The sequence below is a fragment of the Mus caroli genome, chromosome 8, assembly GCF_900094665.2.
Source record: "Mus caroli chromosome 8, CAROLI_EIJ_v1.1, whole genome shotgun sequence".
NCBI lineage: Eukaryota > Metazoa > Chordata > Mammalia > Rodentia > Muridae > Mus > Mus caroli.
The window spans coordinates 41,810,635-41,827,667 of NC_034577.1; the positions used below are offsets into that span (position 1 = coordinate 41,810,635).

Below are 17,033 nucleotides of genomic sequence, written 5' to 3' on the forward strand. Positions count from 1 at the left end.
TGCTCAGGGGCTGTTACAGACCTAGCATGTCATGAATCAGCGCCTTCAGGCTTCCTCTTCTGGACTCCCTGTATTCCAAAGAGCACCTTATTGGCTGTCTACCTGGTAACAGAAATGGCTGCTTCTGGGATCAGCAGAGACAAAAGAAAAGGTCGTAAACAGGGAGAGGAGTGGGCATGGTTAGGGCTTCGAAGGCAGGCTAATCTCTCTAGGTTTCCTTTAAGTGCTTGTGGGGGGGGGTGGGTCACATCACTAGTAGGCACCTTGCAGTGAATGTAAATACTGATGCACATTTCACCGTGGGAGTGAGTGGCATGTTTGGTACCCAGTTCATTATCTAAAATTCACGTCCACTATTGTTCTCCGAGCTTGCTCGGGGACAAGGAAAGCGCTGTAAAGGGGAAGGGTTGGGCTAAGCTCTTCTTTACTGAGTGCCTGGGAGTACACTGAACTCTGATCTGAGAAGAAACCAGCCCCTTTGCCAAGCGGGATGACCTGACTCCCGTAGCATCCACACCGCCCTATCAAGTTGAGGTTGTCGCTGTAAAAGCAAGCATGGGGAAGTCTGCCTTTTCATACCAAAATCAAAGCCCTGGTCTGTCAGCCTGGAATTGCTGAACAAAGCAAACCCTAATCAGTCGGTCTATATGTAGATTTAGACATCTCCAGGAGGCTGAGAACCTATCGGGCCCAAACTGATTATTCTAATCAAGTGTTTTAATTAAGCACACTCAATGCCAGCATCACAGGAATGAGACCCGATTTCCAGGAGTAATGGGTGATTTTTTTTTTCTTTTCAATTCTTCCTTTACAGTTAGTGTTTGGCTCTGTGGAGGGGGAGTTAACATTTTTTTCTAAAGTAGGCCAGGGTAGAGACCTCTGTGAAGTGTGCTCCTCCGAGCTGTCATTTTGAAACTAAATGCAAAAACAAAACAAGGATCCAAACTCAGTAGTAATGAGAGCTCTCGTGGGTTTGGGTGCAGGTGAATTACAGCCCCAGATCCACCTCCTTCTGTATCCACGTGAAACACAAAAGCAATTCTGGCTAGTCAAGACTTGAAAAAAATATATAAACGCACACACATTGGGTTGGCTTTTATTGGAATGCCTAGATGCAATCTATAGTCATCAAGTTATGGAAAATTCAGGTCACATATAAAGTTAAGAAGGCAAACGAAAAGAACAATACAAATCAGACAAAAATTTACATCTCAAAATATCATGAAAGCATTTTGACTGGCTTTGCCTAAAATACTTTGAATATCAATTTCTTTTGTTTTTTTTGTTGTTGTCATTGTTGTAAGCTAATTTTTTGTCATTATACAGGTCCCACAACCTCCCCCCCGAACTCTTAGAAAAAGATCTCTTGTTTACATATTCCCCAAGGTCACTATTTCTTGTAAAAGCACGTCCAGACCACAAGCCTTTTTAGAAAGAAATAGGCTCATTATATCTACTAACAAGATACTAATTGGGTTGATTTGACTTCTAAAATAAGCACCAGGAGACTCTCCAGAGCTGTCATTTATTGGTGCCCCTGTAAAGACCAGTCCACGTCGAGAAGGGGTTAAGAGTGTAATTTCACTTCTGTCATGTGGTACACGCTATTCATGGTCAATACATCACAGACATTTCTGAGAATTTAGACTTGGAGCCTATTTCACCCCAAAGTACTTACAGCATGCTAAATACAGTCCTGCAGAAGTCCCATTCGACAGAACTGCGAACACCTAAGTTAACAGTTAAAAAATAAAATGTCCAACAGAACCATGTTTACGTGGTTTGAAATCTCATAGTTTTCTAAATTTGGGCTGCCCAGTACTTGCCAAAGGATTTCCAGGATAAAAAATATTAATGCTAATCTGTGCTTTCATTCTAATAAAATATCAGCATTCATTAGAAGATTAATTACTTCGGTATACCCTACCACATACACAGCAACAGGAATAGCACTGAGACTGTAAATTCAGTAGCTATTTCAAAACTTTCCCCAGCCAATCTGTTTAATAAACACGCCTACTGTGCAATTTAGAGTATGTGATACATACAAAGCAGTTAGAAAATTATTTTCAATACATCACTTGAACCTTTATATTTACGACATGTTCACTTGCTATATTTGTCACCATTATACAGAGAGGAAAACAGTGTGTACTATAGCTCAATGAACTGAGAAATATTTTCTAAAAATACTTTTGTGGCTGAATTCAGTGTTCACGAAAGATTCTTCAGAGTGGCCGGGTTGGCACAGAAGTGCACGGCGGTGTCTGTGGTGGAACCCCAAGCTTTCAGTGGGGGGGGCGGGCACTGATGTCAGTTTCCTTCCTACTCCACCCAGTACCCCAGGCTACCCCTGGCCAGCACAGGCTGCCACTCAAACCATTCTCTATGATGGTTGGGCCATGTAGGCTTACAGGAGCTTAACTTCCGGTTTTGATCCCACCCGCTAACGCTGATGTAAGGGTCCAACTCTAAGCCTCACAGAGAGTGACCTTGACTGGTTGGTCCCCCCGCCTGGCTCACTACTGCTCGGTTATTGCTGTCTCTCCTAGACATTAAGATACACGTTCATGGTTACCATGACATCAAGTCCTTCCCTCCCCACAGAAGTTCCCGAGCATCAGATTGTGGTCTCTTTCCTCCATCACAAAGTGGAGCATCGAGGGACAACAATATAGTATGAAAAGTTCTGGAAGTCGGCTTGACTTTTAGGGCCTAGAGAGGGTCAGAGAGCCTCTTCTCCTCTTGGGTTCTTTTCTCTTTGTCTCCCCTCCCCCACACCCTCCATCACTTCCCGCCAGCCTTGGATGTCGACTAGGCCTCTTGGTTGGTAATGGTTGAGGCCAGTGGCTTGGTAAGAAAGAGAAGGAAGAAAAGAAGTTCTCTGATTAGCCACCCGCTGAGGATTGCACAAGTCCTATCCATCTAAGTGATAGAAAGTAGCGCATTGTTTTATTTTTTCAACCTAATACAAAAATATTAACACTTCTGGACATGATAGGCATAAGTTGTTATACCTCTACAATATAATAAGTTATACTGTACAGTTATAACAGATAACAAAAGGTGCAATCCTTTTTAAAAAAATCACACAGTTCACATGTTTTTATCATTTTATTTTTAAGTATAAACTTTTTAAACACTTTACATAAATTAACTCCTCTGAGACTAATATTTGATGTACAGTAAATTGTAATTCATATAAAAATCCATAAACAACTTGTCTCACATAATTTACAAAAAAATCAGGGTTTCCTTTGCTTATCAGTGACAAGGATTCTATTCGTCAGTTTTTCCCTCCCAGGGCAAGCCATGTTAGTAAAATCCATTATTAAATCCCCGCCGAAGCAGACGTCCCTTGTGCCAGTGTCCTTTTACAAAGCAGCACGGGAAAGCAGTTGGGTTCTATAAACAGTAACTTTGCCCCACATTTTAAAATGAACAGATCTATATATATCACATCCTAAGTAGAGATTACTTCCTGTAAGCAAAGGTCGACAATTCAGTAATATCTGGAAACATTGTACGCATTTTTTTTTTCTTTTTAAAACCTTTGTTAAATACAGTGCCTCGAAGGTACAGAGGGGTCATGGCAAAACGTTGCCTTTTTTAATGCTTTTTTTTTCCCTTCTCATACTTCCAGTCCAATTGAGTGCAGCGATATGCGTATGTAAACATATTCTTTAAAGCCGATCACCTTTAAGGTCATTCAGAAAAAAAAAAGTTGTCTTTGTTTCTGGTTTGTGTTGCGTGTGTATCTGCGATGTGTCTGTCTGCAGAGCAGTGTCATTTTGGAAGGCTCTTTGGAGAGTCCGGTTCGGATTGTGCTACAGGAGAATCTGCGCAGGGGTGGCCCGGGGGTTACCTCTTGCCGATCTCGCTTTGTCGCAGGAACTGGATGTTGTTGGCACTGTCAGCCAGCTCGGGGTACTGCTCCACCGACAGTACGTAGTACCCATCGTAGCCCTGCACCTTGCCGGCACTCAGCAGCTGCCGTTTCTCGCCCTCCGTCCAGAGGCGCGCACCCTCCTCGCCGTCGCGCACGCGCTGCTGCTCGCGTGCCCACGCCCGGGCGAGTGCGCGCTGGCGCGCCTGCTCCAGGATGCGCGCCTTCTCCTCGTCCAGCGTCATGCCATAGCGCACATGCAGTGCCAGGGCACCAAACTGCATCTCCACGTCGGCGAACCTGCGAGTCCTGCCGTTCACCACCGTGGTGGACTGAGACACGGTCACGTTGATCCCGTTCTCCAGCGCCTTGCGGCCGCTCGTCAGCCGCAGCGTGCCCAAGTCGCTCTCGGGCGTGGTGGTCTTGATGAAGTAGTGCGTGTCCTTGCCCTCGATGGTGAAGTGCAGGTTCTCCAGGTAGAAGGCGTTGTTGAGCACCGCCGCCACCTTGATGCAGTCCTCATTGGCAATGTTGAGCACGTTGGTCTGCACGCGGCCTTGGCTCACGGCCAGCATGACGCCCTTGCCGATGAGCGACTTGACTGTGGCGAACCACAGCCACGACTGCTCGGCGCTAGCTTTGCGTCGGCTCACCTGCACCTCAGCCATCTTCCCCAGGGACAAGAAGGCCTTGGCTTGCCTTGCCACTTGCTGCTGAACTCCAAAGATGGGCTGAAAGGCAAAACACAAGAGGAGGGAGATTGAAAGAACATCAGCGTACAGATCCTGGTTGCTGAGAGCCATGCTTGCTGGTGTACCTTCCCGGTCCTGACCACACATAAAACAGGGGCCATTCTCTAAGCACTGCATTGGGGAGATGGAAAGGATTGGGAGAACAAGGCCATCCTTGGCTACATAGTGAGTTCAGGGTTATCCTGAGCTATGTGAGCTCCTACCCCAGAGAACCAAACCTCAACCAGCCAGGAAACAAAACGGGTCTTAGAGAGGGTGCAGAAGCCTTTACTGACGGGGAAACTCCTTGACTTTATAGAGATTAGAACGACTACACAAGCCAGGATGGAATGGCATTTCCTTCCCTCACGGAAGCTATACTAGTTTTTAAAATGCTCAAAAAGAGAGTTTACTAGCTGGCAAATGGCTCACTGGGTAAAGATGCCTACTGCCAAGTCTGATCCAATTATCCTCTGTTCTCTACACGTGTGCTGTTGTATGGGGTGTATGTGGACATGCAAAATAAAAATGCAATAAAAAGTTAAAAGGATCTCTCACACATCTCTGAGGCCTTTTTAGTTTCCAAGCCAGGCGAACTATTCATATGACTACCTGTCATCTTGCAATACCTAGAGGCTTTGTTCTCAAACTACTCTATGTAGTAAGCGAGACTACCAGGCTTGCAGCAGTAGCTTTCTCCCGGGTTGCCTGAGGCCAGGGTCACCAGGCCCTCGTAACTACTTTGAAATGCTTGTGCTGTAAGCCCTCCGTGCCTCCTGTCCCATGGAACCCAGTGTTTAGCCGAGAGTCTCCAGTGTAATTGCAGAGCTGAAATTTTCAGGGATGAGAGGACTAGGGTCCAGCTGGGCAGGAGAACTTACTGGAAAACAAGTATTTTATGCAGATGCAGAGACAGGGGACCGTCTCCACTGGCAAACTGCTTAAAATTGGAGATATTCTAAGGCAGCCATTTTGTATACCAGCAGATGTTTGTCTAGCCAAATGGAAACATCTGTTTCATTTATGGTACACTTTTCTGGTTAGAGAACTTGAACCACAACTGAAAGGCTGCCTAGGAAAAAAGTTGGCAGGTCCATTTGAACTAGCAGACTAAAGTGCTTCTAGACACGTTGTGAACCCATATGGCTGGGACATGCACACTCAAATGCATCAGGAGGCCATGGTGAGACTTTGGGGCACGTTGTCAGGGTCAGGTATAATTTGCAATTAGAAATGCTAAAGTGGGGACTGGAGAGAAGGCTCGAGAGTGAGAGCGCTTTGTTCTCGCAGAGGACCAGAGTTAGGTTAGCAGCACCAACATCCAGCAGCTCGCAGCTGCCTCTACCTCTAGTTCCAGCGGTTCCTATGCTCTTCTCTGGACTTGAAGTCCAAGGGAGTCTGCATTCACGTACGCACATCTTTAAAGGCCCCAGCAGCTCGATTCATTTTGCTTATTAAATAAAGATGCCAGCCAGCGAGACAGGTTTTTAGTACGAAGAATGAAACTTTATCAGGAAAATGTATCTTCGAGCACAGTGTACACCATGTGTGTATTTGTGTGTTTTAATCACGATTACTATTTTTTTTGTAGTCACCAAAGTGGTAGGACATTGCTCAAGGTGGGGATTAACTTTTCTAGGAACCCTGCACTTTCCTTATCGTTCAGAGGTAACCCAATTTCTGGATCTCTAATTATTCTTGCTCTGAGCTAGAAGTCCTGGTGTTTTGTTGTGTGTTCTTTTCTGAGCACTGAATGATGGGAATTAAAGAGCCCCACTTCCTGACACAGCACTTTTGACTTCGAAATTCCCCATTCTATTTCCCCGTTTATTTCTTTCTCACAACAGGGTCAGGCCTCCTGATCTGTAATTTCCAGAATTGTATGAACACCTGCTCGTAGACAGAGCCTTACTAGAGGGTGTTTTATTTCTCTGCAAAGGCCGCATGGCTCTGTTCGTGGGCTGCTAATTTGAAATCCGAATCCCCATTCTCTTGTTTATTGCATCTCGCCTTCAGCTCCCAGGTGCCACAAATGCTTTTTCCTGGGGTTCGCTGTAGAAGCCCTACACAGAAAACACAGGCTTCTGCATTTTATTGCCTTTGATTGTGTATTTGAATGTTTTTATTAGCATTACGAGAAACAGATTTGGCCTGTTTATCAGGTCCTCTAGCATGCTGAACAGAAAGGCAGTGGAACTGTTGTCAGCTTTCCTTCCTCAAAAGTGTGAAAGAAAAAGAAAAAGAAAAAGAAAAAAGAAACAGGTAAGTTTTTTTTCACAGGGGTAATTTGATGAATTGTGGGTAAACAAGAACCAAGCACGCTAGCCAATCACCACTTTCTCTTCCTTTCCCTGTTTGTTTCTTACCGGCACGTCTTCCCACTGTTGACTCTTCACAAGTTCATAGGAAGGTTCAGTTAAATCAAATTTGGGAACAGGGAATCCAGGAATAGCATTGTGCAGATGAAAGCCAAATGTCACCAGCCAGCTGTTAACATCTAGGAGGAGAACACAGAATAGGAGGTGTTAAGGCTTTACTGGGTGCTTTCACGAATTGACATCCTTACCTAAAAAAGAAAACAACAACAACAATAACAAAACCAACAAAAAATGCCACCCAATTTCACAAATAATCACTTGCAAAGAGGCACGTGTTTGCCTACCTTGTACTATTTTAAATCCACTGTCTATTTTTAGACATGCAGACACTAACCTCAACAGCAGGACTACAGCAAATGCTGCAGAAAATGGAGGGTAATAGATACTCACTTAGACAGAGTAGATAAACTGTCAGAAGCACAAAATTGCATCCTGGGCTAGTAAGAGTGAGAAAAAAAAAAAGCAATAGCAACAGACAGCAGCTTGAGAGTTCAAGACAGAGTCGTGGAAAACAAATGAAGTTTGTAGTTAGCAAAGGCTACAAGCGACGTTGTAGGATTGTCCCTCAAGAGTAATCTCAAAGTGATACCCAGGCTTCCAAAGCCCGTTTCCTAGGAGTGACACCCCCAGACTGAGAGTATGGAAATGAGCAGCGGATTCTTAATCAACGATGATGCTAAAAGCTGGTAACCCTGGCCAAGGGCACCGTGTTCTGATGGCCATCAGCCTTGACTTCAAAGGCTCGCTGTGCTCAGGGGGAGACTCAGATTTTTGGGGGGAGAGACCATGAAAACCTTTAAAAACGGTATTTTCAAATATTGCCATGTGACTCCGAAAGCCATTAAGCAAAGAATAAGGCTTTTATTCTCTTCTGGAGGTTGTGATTTACAGAGTCACTCAGCAGGCTTGCCGCTTTATGAGTACGGTTGGGCGTAGATTATTTTATATATTAAGCACATTGCTGGAAAATTTGAAATTGCATTTCACCTAATATATTTTATGCTGTTCCATCTCTCCTTTGATGTTTTCCAGAAAGTGCTGCAGTAGCACTCCCCGCAGTCCGTGTTGCTAGGAGAAGATGGATGCAGGAGCTGAGGGCTTTCCACTCCTGCAGTCAGCCCCTGTCAGCACCCTCAAATATCCGGTGGTAAACTGCTTGTCGGAATGATGGAGAGCTGCTTGCTTCTCATTTCCCTCTCTAGGGCACAAACTCTCACCTTATTGCCAGGCTGGCAGGTCCTTTGTCCAGATGTCACATGGCTACAAAATCAGTGGGGTTCTCTCTGTTAAATGGGGTGGTAGTGTGTGTGTGTGCACACACAGGCATGGGGTGGGGAGAAACCTCCACTGGGTTTTCAGTGGATGGGAAGTGCTACCTTCCTGTGAGAGTGCATATATGATTACGGGCAGGGGACTTAGTTTGGGGGGCACCCTGCCTCCCAAATGTTGATGTACAGAGGGCAGAGTTTAATATTGAAAAGCACTGCCAAGATAATGGGATTGGAATGTGACTATGTGCCAACAGAGAATTTCACATGGTGTACCTAAATCAGGTGTTGGTGACGCTGGAGGGAGGGACCATGTGGAAGGGAGACAGGAAAAGCTCCTTGCCATTTGAAAAGTTGAAAAGCAGATGTGACAGGTTCAGGGGTACATTTCTGACACCCATCCTGAGGGACTGAAGAATATCTTGGTGTTCCTTGAACCCCAAACTGGGAAAGAAGCAGGCTGCTGGGGTATCCAACACAAGCCAAAATAGAGGGGAAAAAGCCTCAAAGCACCAAAACAAAACAAAAACCACTCCCAAACCAAACCACCACCACCACCACCACCACCACCACCAAAAACCCTACAGGAAACAGAAAGCTGACTTCATGGAAGGACGGAAGCACGAGAATCTAAACTTCTTGGAGAAGAGGGTGGATGATAGCAGCTCAGTATGGGGACCATAGCAGAGCTTGAACGGTCCTGTCCGTGTTTTGTCACGTGCTTCTGCAGTGGCAGACACGCAGATGGATTCTTCACAACTTCAGTGTCAAAAGAATCCCGTGGATCAAACCTCGTGATGAGAAAGACCCTCACTCTATAGCCTGGGTGTCACTCCTTATTAGTGGTCACGTTAGTGTGGTCGTTAGAAGTGCCATCATGTAAGAACACAGAACCGAGAGGAGAAACCCATTCCTCTGTCAGGAGAGATGGCTCCACTCCCGTCCTGTGGTGATGGCTTTGAGGAGGGTGTGAGGAATCTCTTAGGGATGAGACAAGGTGCCAGTCATACTTTGCTGTGTTCCACATGGATTATTTTCTCTCTCTCTCTCTATATATATATCTGCCTGTCTGTCTGTCTGTCTGTCTGTCTGTCTGTCTGTCTGTCTGTCTGTCTACTGTCCACTATGGGGAACCCAGCAGTATACAGTTGTGAGGTAGCTGCTATTGAGTGCAGAATTCTCTACACTCCTCATTATTAAGGCCAGAGATCAGAGGCTGAATGCCTCCACGTGCCCATTTGTCAAAGCTTTGTTCTTAGCCGACTACTGTTGGAAGGTGGTAGGAACCTTGGAGAGGTGAAGGATGTGGGAGGTCTTTATGTCACTGCGGTATGCCCTTGAAGGGGACTATGGGATTCTGATCTCCTTTTCTGCCCCATCCCCCGCCTCCTTCCTGGCCGATAATGTGCTTGGCTTGCTCCTCCAAGTATGTATCCCACAACATGCTGTCGTGCAGGGTGGAAGGAAGCCCGGGAGCCTGGGGAGGGGGTGCAATAGGACTCCTAACGAACCACTCCCCTTGCAAGGGGATTGATATCTTGGAAGTTTTGTTGTAATAGCAGAGAGTGAGCCCGTGCAGCATCCAAGACTAGGAAAGAATTGGACCGCTATTTCAGTTTTGGGAACCTGAATTTAGCATGTTTGCTGCTCTCTGGCTCTCTTCCCTGCTCCTTAGATGATTGAATTCCATGTCATTTCAGAAACCATGGCCTTGAGCACAGTCAGGCAGAGTAAGAGGTAACTGTATTTCATTTTCCCTTTGTGGTTTCTCTATGGATCCTTAGAGAAATGAATACATCCAAAAGGTCAATTCTACTTACTTTGTGTATTAATCTAACGGTAATAGTAATTTAGCACTTGGAAAGAAAGAAAGGAAAAAAAAAGAGAGAGAGAGAGACGCCTTACCTGTGATGTAATCTTTTACATCATGGATTTTGCTTGCGGGGTTGTTATTCCGAAACATATACAGGTTAAAAGGAGCGGGGTCCTTTCCGATCCTTTTCCAGATTTCAATGTCCGGTGTGGTCCATCTTCCCGCCAAAATGTCATAATCTCTTTCTCCAAAGTGGATTAGTTTGCTGAGCGGGTCATACAAGCCCCCGTGGAACCCAATTACCAGCTGAAAGTCGACGTTGGAGTCAAAGTAGATCTCACCGTAGGCAGTGTACTGGATCTGCTTCAGCATGAGCCCGTTGCTGCTGAAAACAGCCAGCGGTGTTCCCGTGTTGTCCGAGGCGATGTAGAACTCATCCCCACTGCTGATCTCCATGGCGAAGAGATGTCCTTGGAGGTCATAGTACAGGGAGGTGATTTCTGAACTGGAATGGTTGTAGACGTGAGTAATTCTCGTGGGGTATGTCAGGTCGGCGTAGAAAAACTGAAGGTGCTGTCCCAGGCTGGTTTTGCTAGAAACACGTCTTCCCAGGCCGTCGTACCGATAGATCACTGTCCAGCCACTGCCTTTACTGTAGACTCGAGTCAGAAGCCCCTTGGAGCTGTATTCAAAAATTTCAGTGCCTCTCTGACGCAGGAAACCATCTTCATCCAGCCGGTACTGAACATCGCCCAGGCGGGTGATTCTGTCGCGCAGGTCATAGCGCAGAGGGGTCAGGCGGGCGCTGCTGCTGGGGTTAAGCAAGTGAAGGTTTCCATTTAGGTCGTAGTTGTACCGCCACATGATCTTTTCGTTTAGGTAAACTGTCTGGAGCTGTCCATCGACGTCGTACTCGTACGCGTATTTGGTAGTGTTGGCGAAAGGCCCGATTTTAATCTCTCTCTTGGTTACCCGGCCCATATTATCATATTGAATTGTAATCCAGTACATGAGTGACCTGAATATCTCATATTGGATCTCCTTGATGCGTCCATGAGCATCAAAGTGCTTTGTATAAGTCATCACGGCCGTGGAAATGATTTGGTTGATGTCGTAGTATATCACTCCGAATTTTCCAAACTGCTCGACTTTGCCAGAGATGTCATCAAACTGGTATAGATCAATGGGCAGTGGCGTTTCATTGATGACACCCTGCATGCTGGTCACTCGAAAGCTGTTGTCGTAGCTATAGTCAAATCTCGCATTTACCATTCCATCCTCACTGAAGCGGAAAATCTGTCTGTCAATCAGGGGACCAATTTGCCTGTATCTAATGGTGCAAATAAAACCATCGCTCTGAAGGTTTACTGTTTTCAGGACTCCCGCTGTTTCGTCGTAGGTAAAACTGACTCTTGTGCTGTCGTATAAAATTTCTGATAGTCTGGTCTGCCTTCTATACTTGAATAAGACCCTCCGACTCGTTCCCAGGAAAGCTGTTTGCAGAAGCAGCCCTTCCTCGTTGTAGTCGGTGATGATAGAGGCATTGCTTTCTGGGGGGTTGTAGATGTTGCGGTAGTAGCCAATGGACCGGATGGTCTGCATGGTGTGGCGAGCCACGCTGGGCATGGTGATGGCGGACAGGCGGTCCCACATGTCGTATTCGAAGATGTACTGCCGCTGGCTATGTAGCAGAAGAACCATGGACTGGGAAGAGAACACAGGCTGTTATCAGGGTTTGGGAACCGGGGCCCGTGGGAGCGCACAGAAAGCAGATTTGGTGGCCACGAACATGCAGAAAACATTCCGCCTGAGAAAATGGTATTCGTTTTAATTGAGTTATCCTTGACCTTACATGGTGTTAATGATCCCCTGCCTAATTTGCTTGGATGCTTAATTGGGGAGGGTTCTGCAATTAGTGGCTTAAGATTCATAATGTGCTATTTGTCATGACTGGGCTGCTCTTTGTTTCCAGGCCTTCCCGGCCAAATGGCAGATTGTCAATGGACTTGGAGAAGCCATAACACAGGCATGAACCAAGCTGGTCTGAAGACAGTATTTCAAGGGGAAAACAGCAGAGGGGAAACGCAATCCTACGTATAATTAGCCATTATTCAGTAAGGTGGCTTTCCCCCTCATTTGACTGAAGAGCCACTTCAAATCAGGTTTTAGTTTCCTGTGTATTTGGGGGAGGAACAAAGCCAGAATGTTATTTATGAAGAAGAAACATAAAATTAGCCTAAAATGGATAATAATGTGTACATGAAGCCTCAATGCCGACAAACAGGGCTAAATTAGCCACACAGCTCATCAGAGCTGTAAATGCCCTTCATAGGAACATGGATTGAGACATGGTATCTAAACATGGTATCTATATGGACAAGTCTCTGTTTCAATAATTCCTTTTGCATGTCCCCAAATCCGAATTGCACTTCAGGTGCCACCATGATATTTTCTAGGTTCTCTGTAAGTGTTGGTATTGAGTTATGAAAAAAAATTAAACATACAAATAGAGATGATCTCTTTTCCCCTCACCCAGATAAACTACAGAAAGAGACTTATTGAGCATCTATTGAGCCAGCAGGAGAGGAGGTCTACTGTGACCTTAGCTGAGCGAGGATAACCACGTAAGCTGGTAGGCAGGCCTCTGGTGGATCTTCCTGTGACAAAGTTTCTTTTGACCCCATTAGAAAAAAGCGGGATGATGGGCAGAGAGGGAGGAGGCCGTCGAGGAGGGAGAGCCTGGGACGTACTCTCGATTCCTGCATGGAGATGAGTAACCATCAGCTGTCCAGACTCACTCAGGCTTTTCATGCCCTGCTGGATGAGAAATGGTTCTGCTGACTCAGGTTCCTGACGACTCTCTTCTCTGGCCATGAGCAAGGACACATTTTACATCTAGGCTGTTATGGTTTGGATCTAAATTGATCCTCAAAGACTTGTTGATGACTTGGCTCCCAGCCTGGGTACTACTGGGAGGTTCTGAAACTTTTATTTTATTTTTATTATTATTATTATTATTATTTTTTTTTTTGGTTTTTCGAGACAGGGTTTCTCTGTGTAGCCCTGGCTGTCCTGGCACTCACTTTGTAGACCAGGGTGGCCTCGAACTCAGAAATCCGCCTGCCTCTGCCTCCCGAGTGCTGGGATTAAAGGCATGCGCCACCACGCCCGGCGTTCTGAAACTTTTAAATGGCAGGGCATCATGGAAGGACGTTACATCATGGGGACCATGCCTTGGAAGGAGACATTGGAACCCCCACTTCTTCCATGCATCCCTGTTACTTCCTGGGCATCGTGAGATGAGCAGCGTTGTCTGACAGACTCCTCATTATCTCACCATAGACCCTATTAACAGAGGAAGCCAAGTGATGGTGGACCAAATCCTCTGAAGCCAAGAGCTAGAATCTCTCCAATGTATAGGTTTTCATCTCAGACGTTCGGTCACAGTAACAGAAAGCTGACTAACACAGGGCTTGTAGTTTTCCCAAGGAAGGCTCAAACAACCATCTTTCATGGGGAATTCGTTTCGCATGCATTTAAAGTTTGTACTTGATGGTAATTAGTAAAATATTACTTGTCTGGCCGTGAGTCAGTCTGTGTTGAGTGTGTCTGTCCTAGGAAGGAAGCAAATAGAGTCGAGGAGGATATGGGGGAATTTAGGAGCTAATAAAGGAGGCCCCACTGGGTTTTCTGATCTTCATGAGCACAAGAAGATGGCTGTGACAACTGCCTTTGGCACTTTGTGAAAGCGCCTATCGCCAACGGTGGCCTTTTTGCTTTCCTTTATGACAGCTGTTGTTTTGTGGGGGCTGGGTGCGTTTTTCTATTACTATTCCCGGTAATGCACTTAGCTGAAATGGGGTAAACGTTCCAGTCTCTTCCCCTACTGCTTGGAGAAGTCCCCCTTGGGGCTGGTTAGATAGAGCATAAGATAGATATCAGGTGGCAAGTTACGTTCCTAGGCAAGGATGTGGACAGGGAATTTACCCTGTGGTCTCTAAACAGATGCTGTGTGGCTAGAGTGTAATGGTGGGGGTGGGAGGAGTCTGTAACAGGTAGCGTCCACGGCCCAGGCTGAGTCTCTTCTAAGGAGAGGAGACAAGAGTCTGTCCCGGAGGTTCCTTGTTGGAGGCATTTAGAGTTGGTAGGCTGCCTTAAGGTTGTAGCAGTCCACTTTGAGCTCTGAATCTGGTTGAGGGGTCTGGGAAGTAGATAGGCTCATGTGTAAGGGTTAGGTTTAGACTAAAGAGTTTGTAGATCTGGTGGAATGTTGTTGGGGTGAATACAGCAGTGATTTGCACAGCTCATGTGTGTTTGGGAGGACACACGTTTCTGGGTATATTGTTTACTATCCACAGGGCTAGGGGCAGTCAATGCCAAGAGCTAAGCTCGTAACTCTGGTGCCATGTAATTGGGAGCACAGAGCCGTAAGATTTGAAGAGGCACGTCAGAACTCAAAACCAAATCATTTTCTGTGGCCAACACTTGTTCCAGAGGCAGATGAGGCATCTGTGAAAATGTCCCTTGGTAGATCCTCTTCCTTAAGGAGTGAGTTTTAGGGAACGGTCCCAGTTCCCTGACCCTCCCCTTTCCATTCCTCTTGACCCTGACCCCAACCTCAGGTTGCACAGCCTACAGCTTAACACTTCGCACATGCGCAGCTCTAAACCTCCATCTGTGGCACTGGGCACAGATCTAAAGGATGGGAAGGTGCCCAAGTTACGATGCTTATCTCTTACATGCAAAGGGAAGAAAGACGCCACACAGTATCTGAAAGTATGGCTTTCTAGGAAAATAGCCTCTTCTGGTTAATAATGCATAAATAGGCCCTACATGCTTTTTATAGTTATGTGGAAGCTGCCAGGGACAATGCACAACTGACAGCTTTAACTGTGCTAATGCAAGCTCTCTCTTAAAGAAAGAGCCGGAGCAGAAATTATTTACAAATGACTTGCAAGCTCTGGGTCTAATTTGTGAATGTTGTCAGTGTACGGGCTTGGCAGGTGGATGGTGTGGGTGCTTGTTTGTTTACAGCGTAAATCACTTAAAAGGGACTCAGACAGTAGGACTTAACTAAGGCGAAACTAACTCGGCTAATACAGAAATTCATCACCTCGGGCCCCCGTGACTGCCACGGTGATACTGAGAATAACAAATGGGACTCAGTCACGTATTCCTGTTTCTTCTTCTCTTAGTGCTCAGGGTGATGGTTGGGAAATGCTAATCACCCCATTTGGGTGCCAGAACATGGGCATACCTTTTCCAAGTACGTGTAACTCCATGTTTTCCCATCGGCAAAGACCCGAGATACGATCCTCCCCTGGCTGTCATAGTCCACCTTTTCACTCGTGGTCCCTCTCTGGATGCTGGCAATTTGACCGGTGGATGAGTAGGTGACATTCACTGCCATTAGCTTGCTACTCGGCAGCCAGAGAGTCGGGTGCCCCGACGTGTCGTAAGCGATCCTCAGGAGAAATTTCCGATGGTCATCATAGATCTTTTCCGTCTTGGTGGTCCGATCAAAGTCCACTGAGAGTAGGTTGCGCCCATTGACCTGTTGTCAAACAGAGCGAGAAAGTGTACATCTCATCATTCCAGGGCCAGGCACCGTTCACCCGTCGGAGTTCCCAGGATTATTTAAACGCTTTCTGGTGATTGATTCTCTTTGTCAGTAAATTAATTTAGCAAATTCTTAGATGCAAGTACGAGGTAACAGATTAACTGTTCTTTCACAAAGGTTTGATTAAGCAGAAAGACAGCCTGGCATTTGTTCAAAACTGCTTCAATTACATTTTGTAAACTAAAAGCAACAGATGAGACAGAGAGAGAGAGAGAGAGAGAGAGAGAGAGAGAGAGAGAGAGAGAGAGAGAGAGAGAGAGAAAACAGGAGGGAAAGAGAGTTCTCAAAATGTGCTTGCTTTAAAGATTTTCTGCTGATAAACACAACACCCTATGTAAATCACTCAACATCCCTCCCCCAAAAGGACAAAGAAAAAAATAATTACTTAGTGAATTAATCATGGCTACATTAAATAAAACAGTGGTAAACATGACTCTAACCCTTTGAAGTGCAGTTAAGTAGAAGTTGGAGCCCACATTACTGTAAATTATTAATGAGTTCTACTAGCAGGAGGTTACAAACACCATCATTGCTTTGGGCCCAGTACTGAAAAGTCACAATTTTTTAGAGTGTTGTTTTCTTTTGATAACATCTGGGTAACTGGCCCAGACTTTAGAGTTCTTTCCTACCACAAACCCATGGTCTGGACATTGAACTCATTTATAAACCTGGCACTGTATTGCTGCAGTCGGCCCCTTTGTTGGCCGTATGCTGTGTCCAGGATCTCTGACATAATCTGGCTGTTACTGTCTGTGATGCAAGGCATAAGCCAGGACTCACTGCTACAGTGGGAGCAAGGTGCTGATTAAACTCGACTTTGCAAGGAGTTGACGTGTTTGCAGGCTGGATTCTGAGGGGAGGAGGCTGTGTGTTGTTTAGCTTCCTATGGAATCTTTGTTGGTATGGCAGTCTGTGTGAACTACAACTCTCAGTAGATGCTGAGATTGTTACAAATCAAACGGAGCAAGCTTGACAGTGCATAGCCACATTTTATTTTATTTTAATTTTTTTCACTTTTATAATTAATTAATTTATCTATCTGTATTTTATGTACATGGATGTTTTGCCTGCATGCATGTCCTGTCTGTGTGAAGATGTCTGAGTCCTTGGAACAGGAATTACAGATAGTTTATGAGTTGCCATGTGGGTCCTCTCCAAGGATAGTGGGTGTTCTTTAACTGATGAGCCATCTCTCCAGCCCTAGCACACACCTTTAATCATAGCACTTGAGGCAGAGAGGCAGAGGCAGAGAGGCAGAGAGGCAGAGAGGCAGAGAGGCAGAGAGGCAGAGGCAGAGAGGCAGAGAGGCAGAGAGGCAGAGAGGCAGAGAGGCAGAG

At 45.8% G+C, this 17,033-nt stretch overlaps 1 protein-coding gene across 10 annotated transcripts in view; it reads right to left on the minus strand.

Annotated features, from left to right (window-relative positions):
- Positions 1-1,072: 1,072 nt before the first annotated feature.
- Positions 1,073-17,033, minus strand: part of Tenm3 (teneurin transmembrane protein 3) — a 1,292,348-nt gene continuing 1,276,387 nt past the window's right edge. For 9 of the 10 annotated variants that reach the window (XM_029480772.1, XM_029480778.1, XM_029480777.1 and 6 more), the window contains 4 exons: positions 15,334-15,630; positions 10,169-11,780; positions 6,984-7,114; positions 1,088-4,617 (listed from right to left, as the gene is read on the minus strand). In XM_029480772.1, the coding sequence (XP_029336632.1) occupies positions 3,862-4,617; positions 6,984-7,114; positions 10,169-11,780; positions 15,334-15,630 (2,796 nt within the window). In that variant the 3' untranslated portion in view covers positions 1,088-3,861. Of the gene's footprint in view, positions 4,618-6,983; positions 7,115-10,168; positions 11,781-15,333; positions 15,631-17,033 lie in introns of all 10 variants that reach the window. The other variant, XM_029480775.1, reaches the window with a different exon arrangement.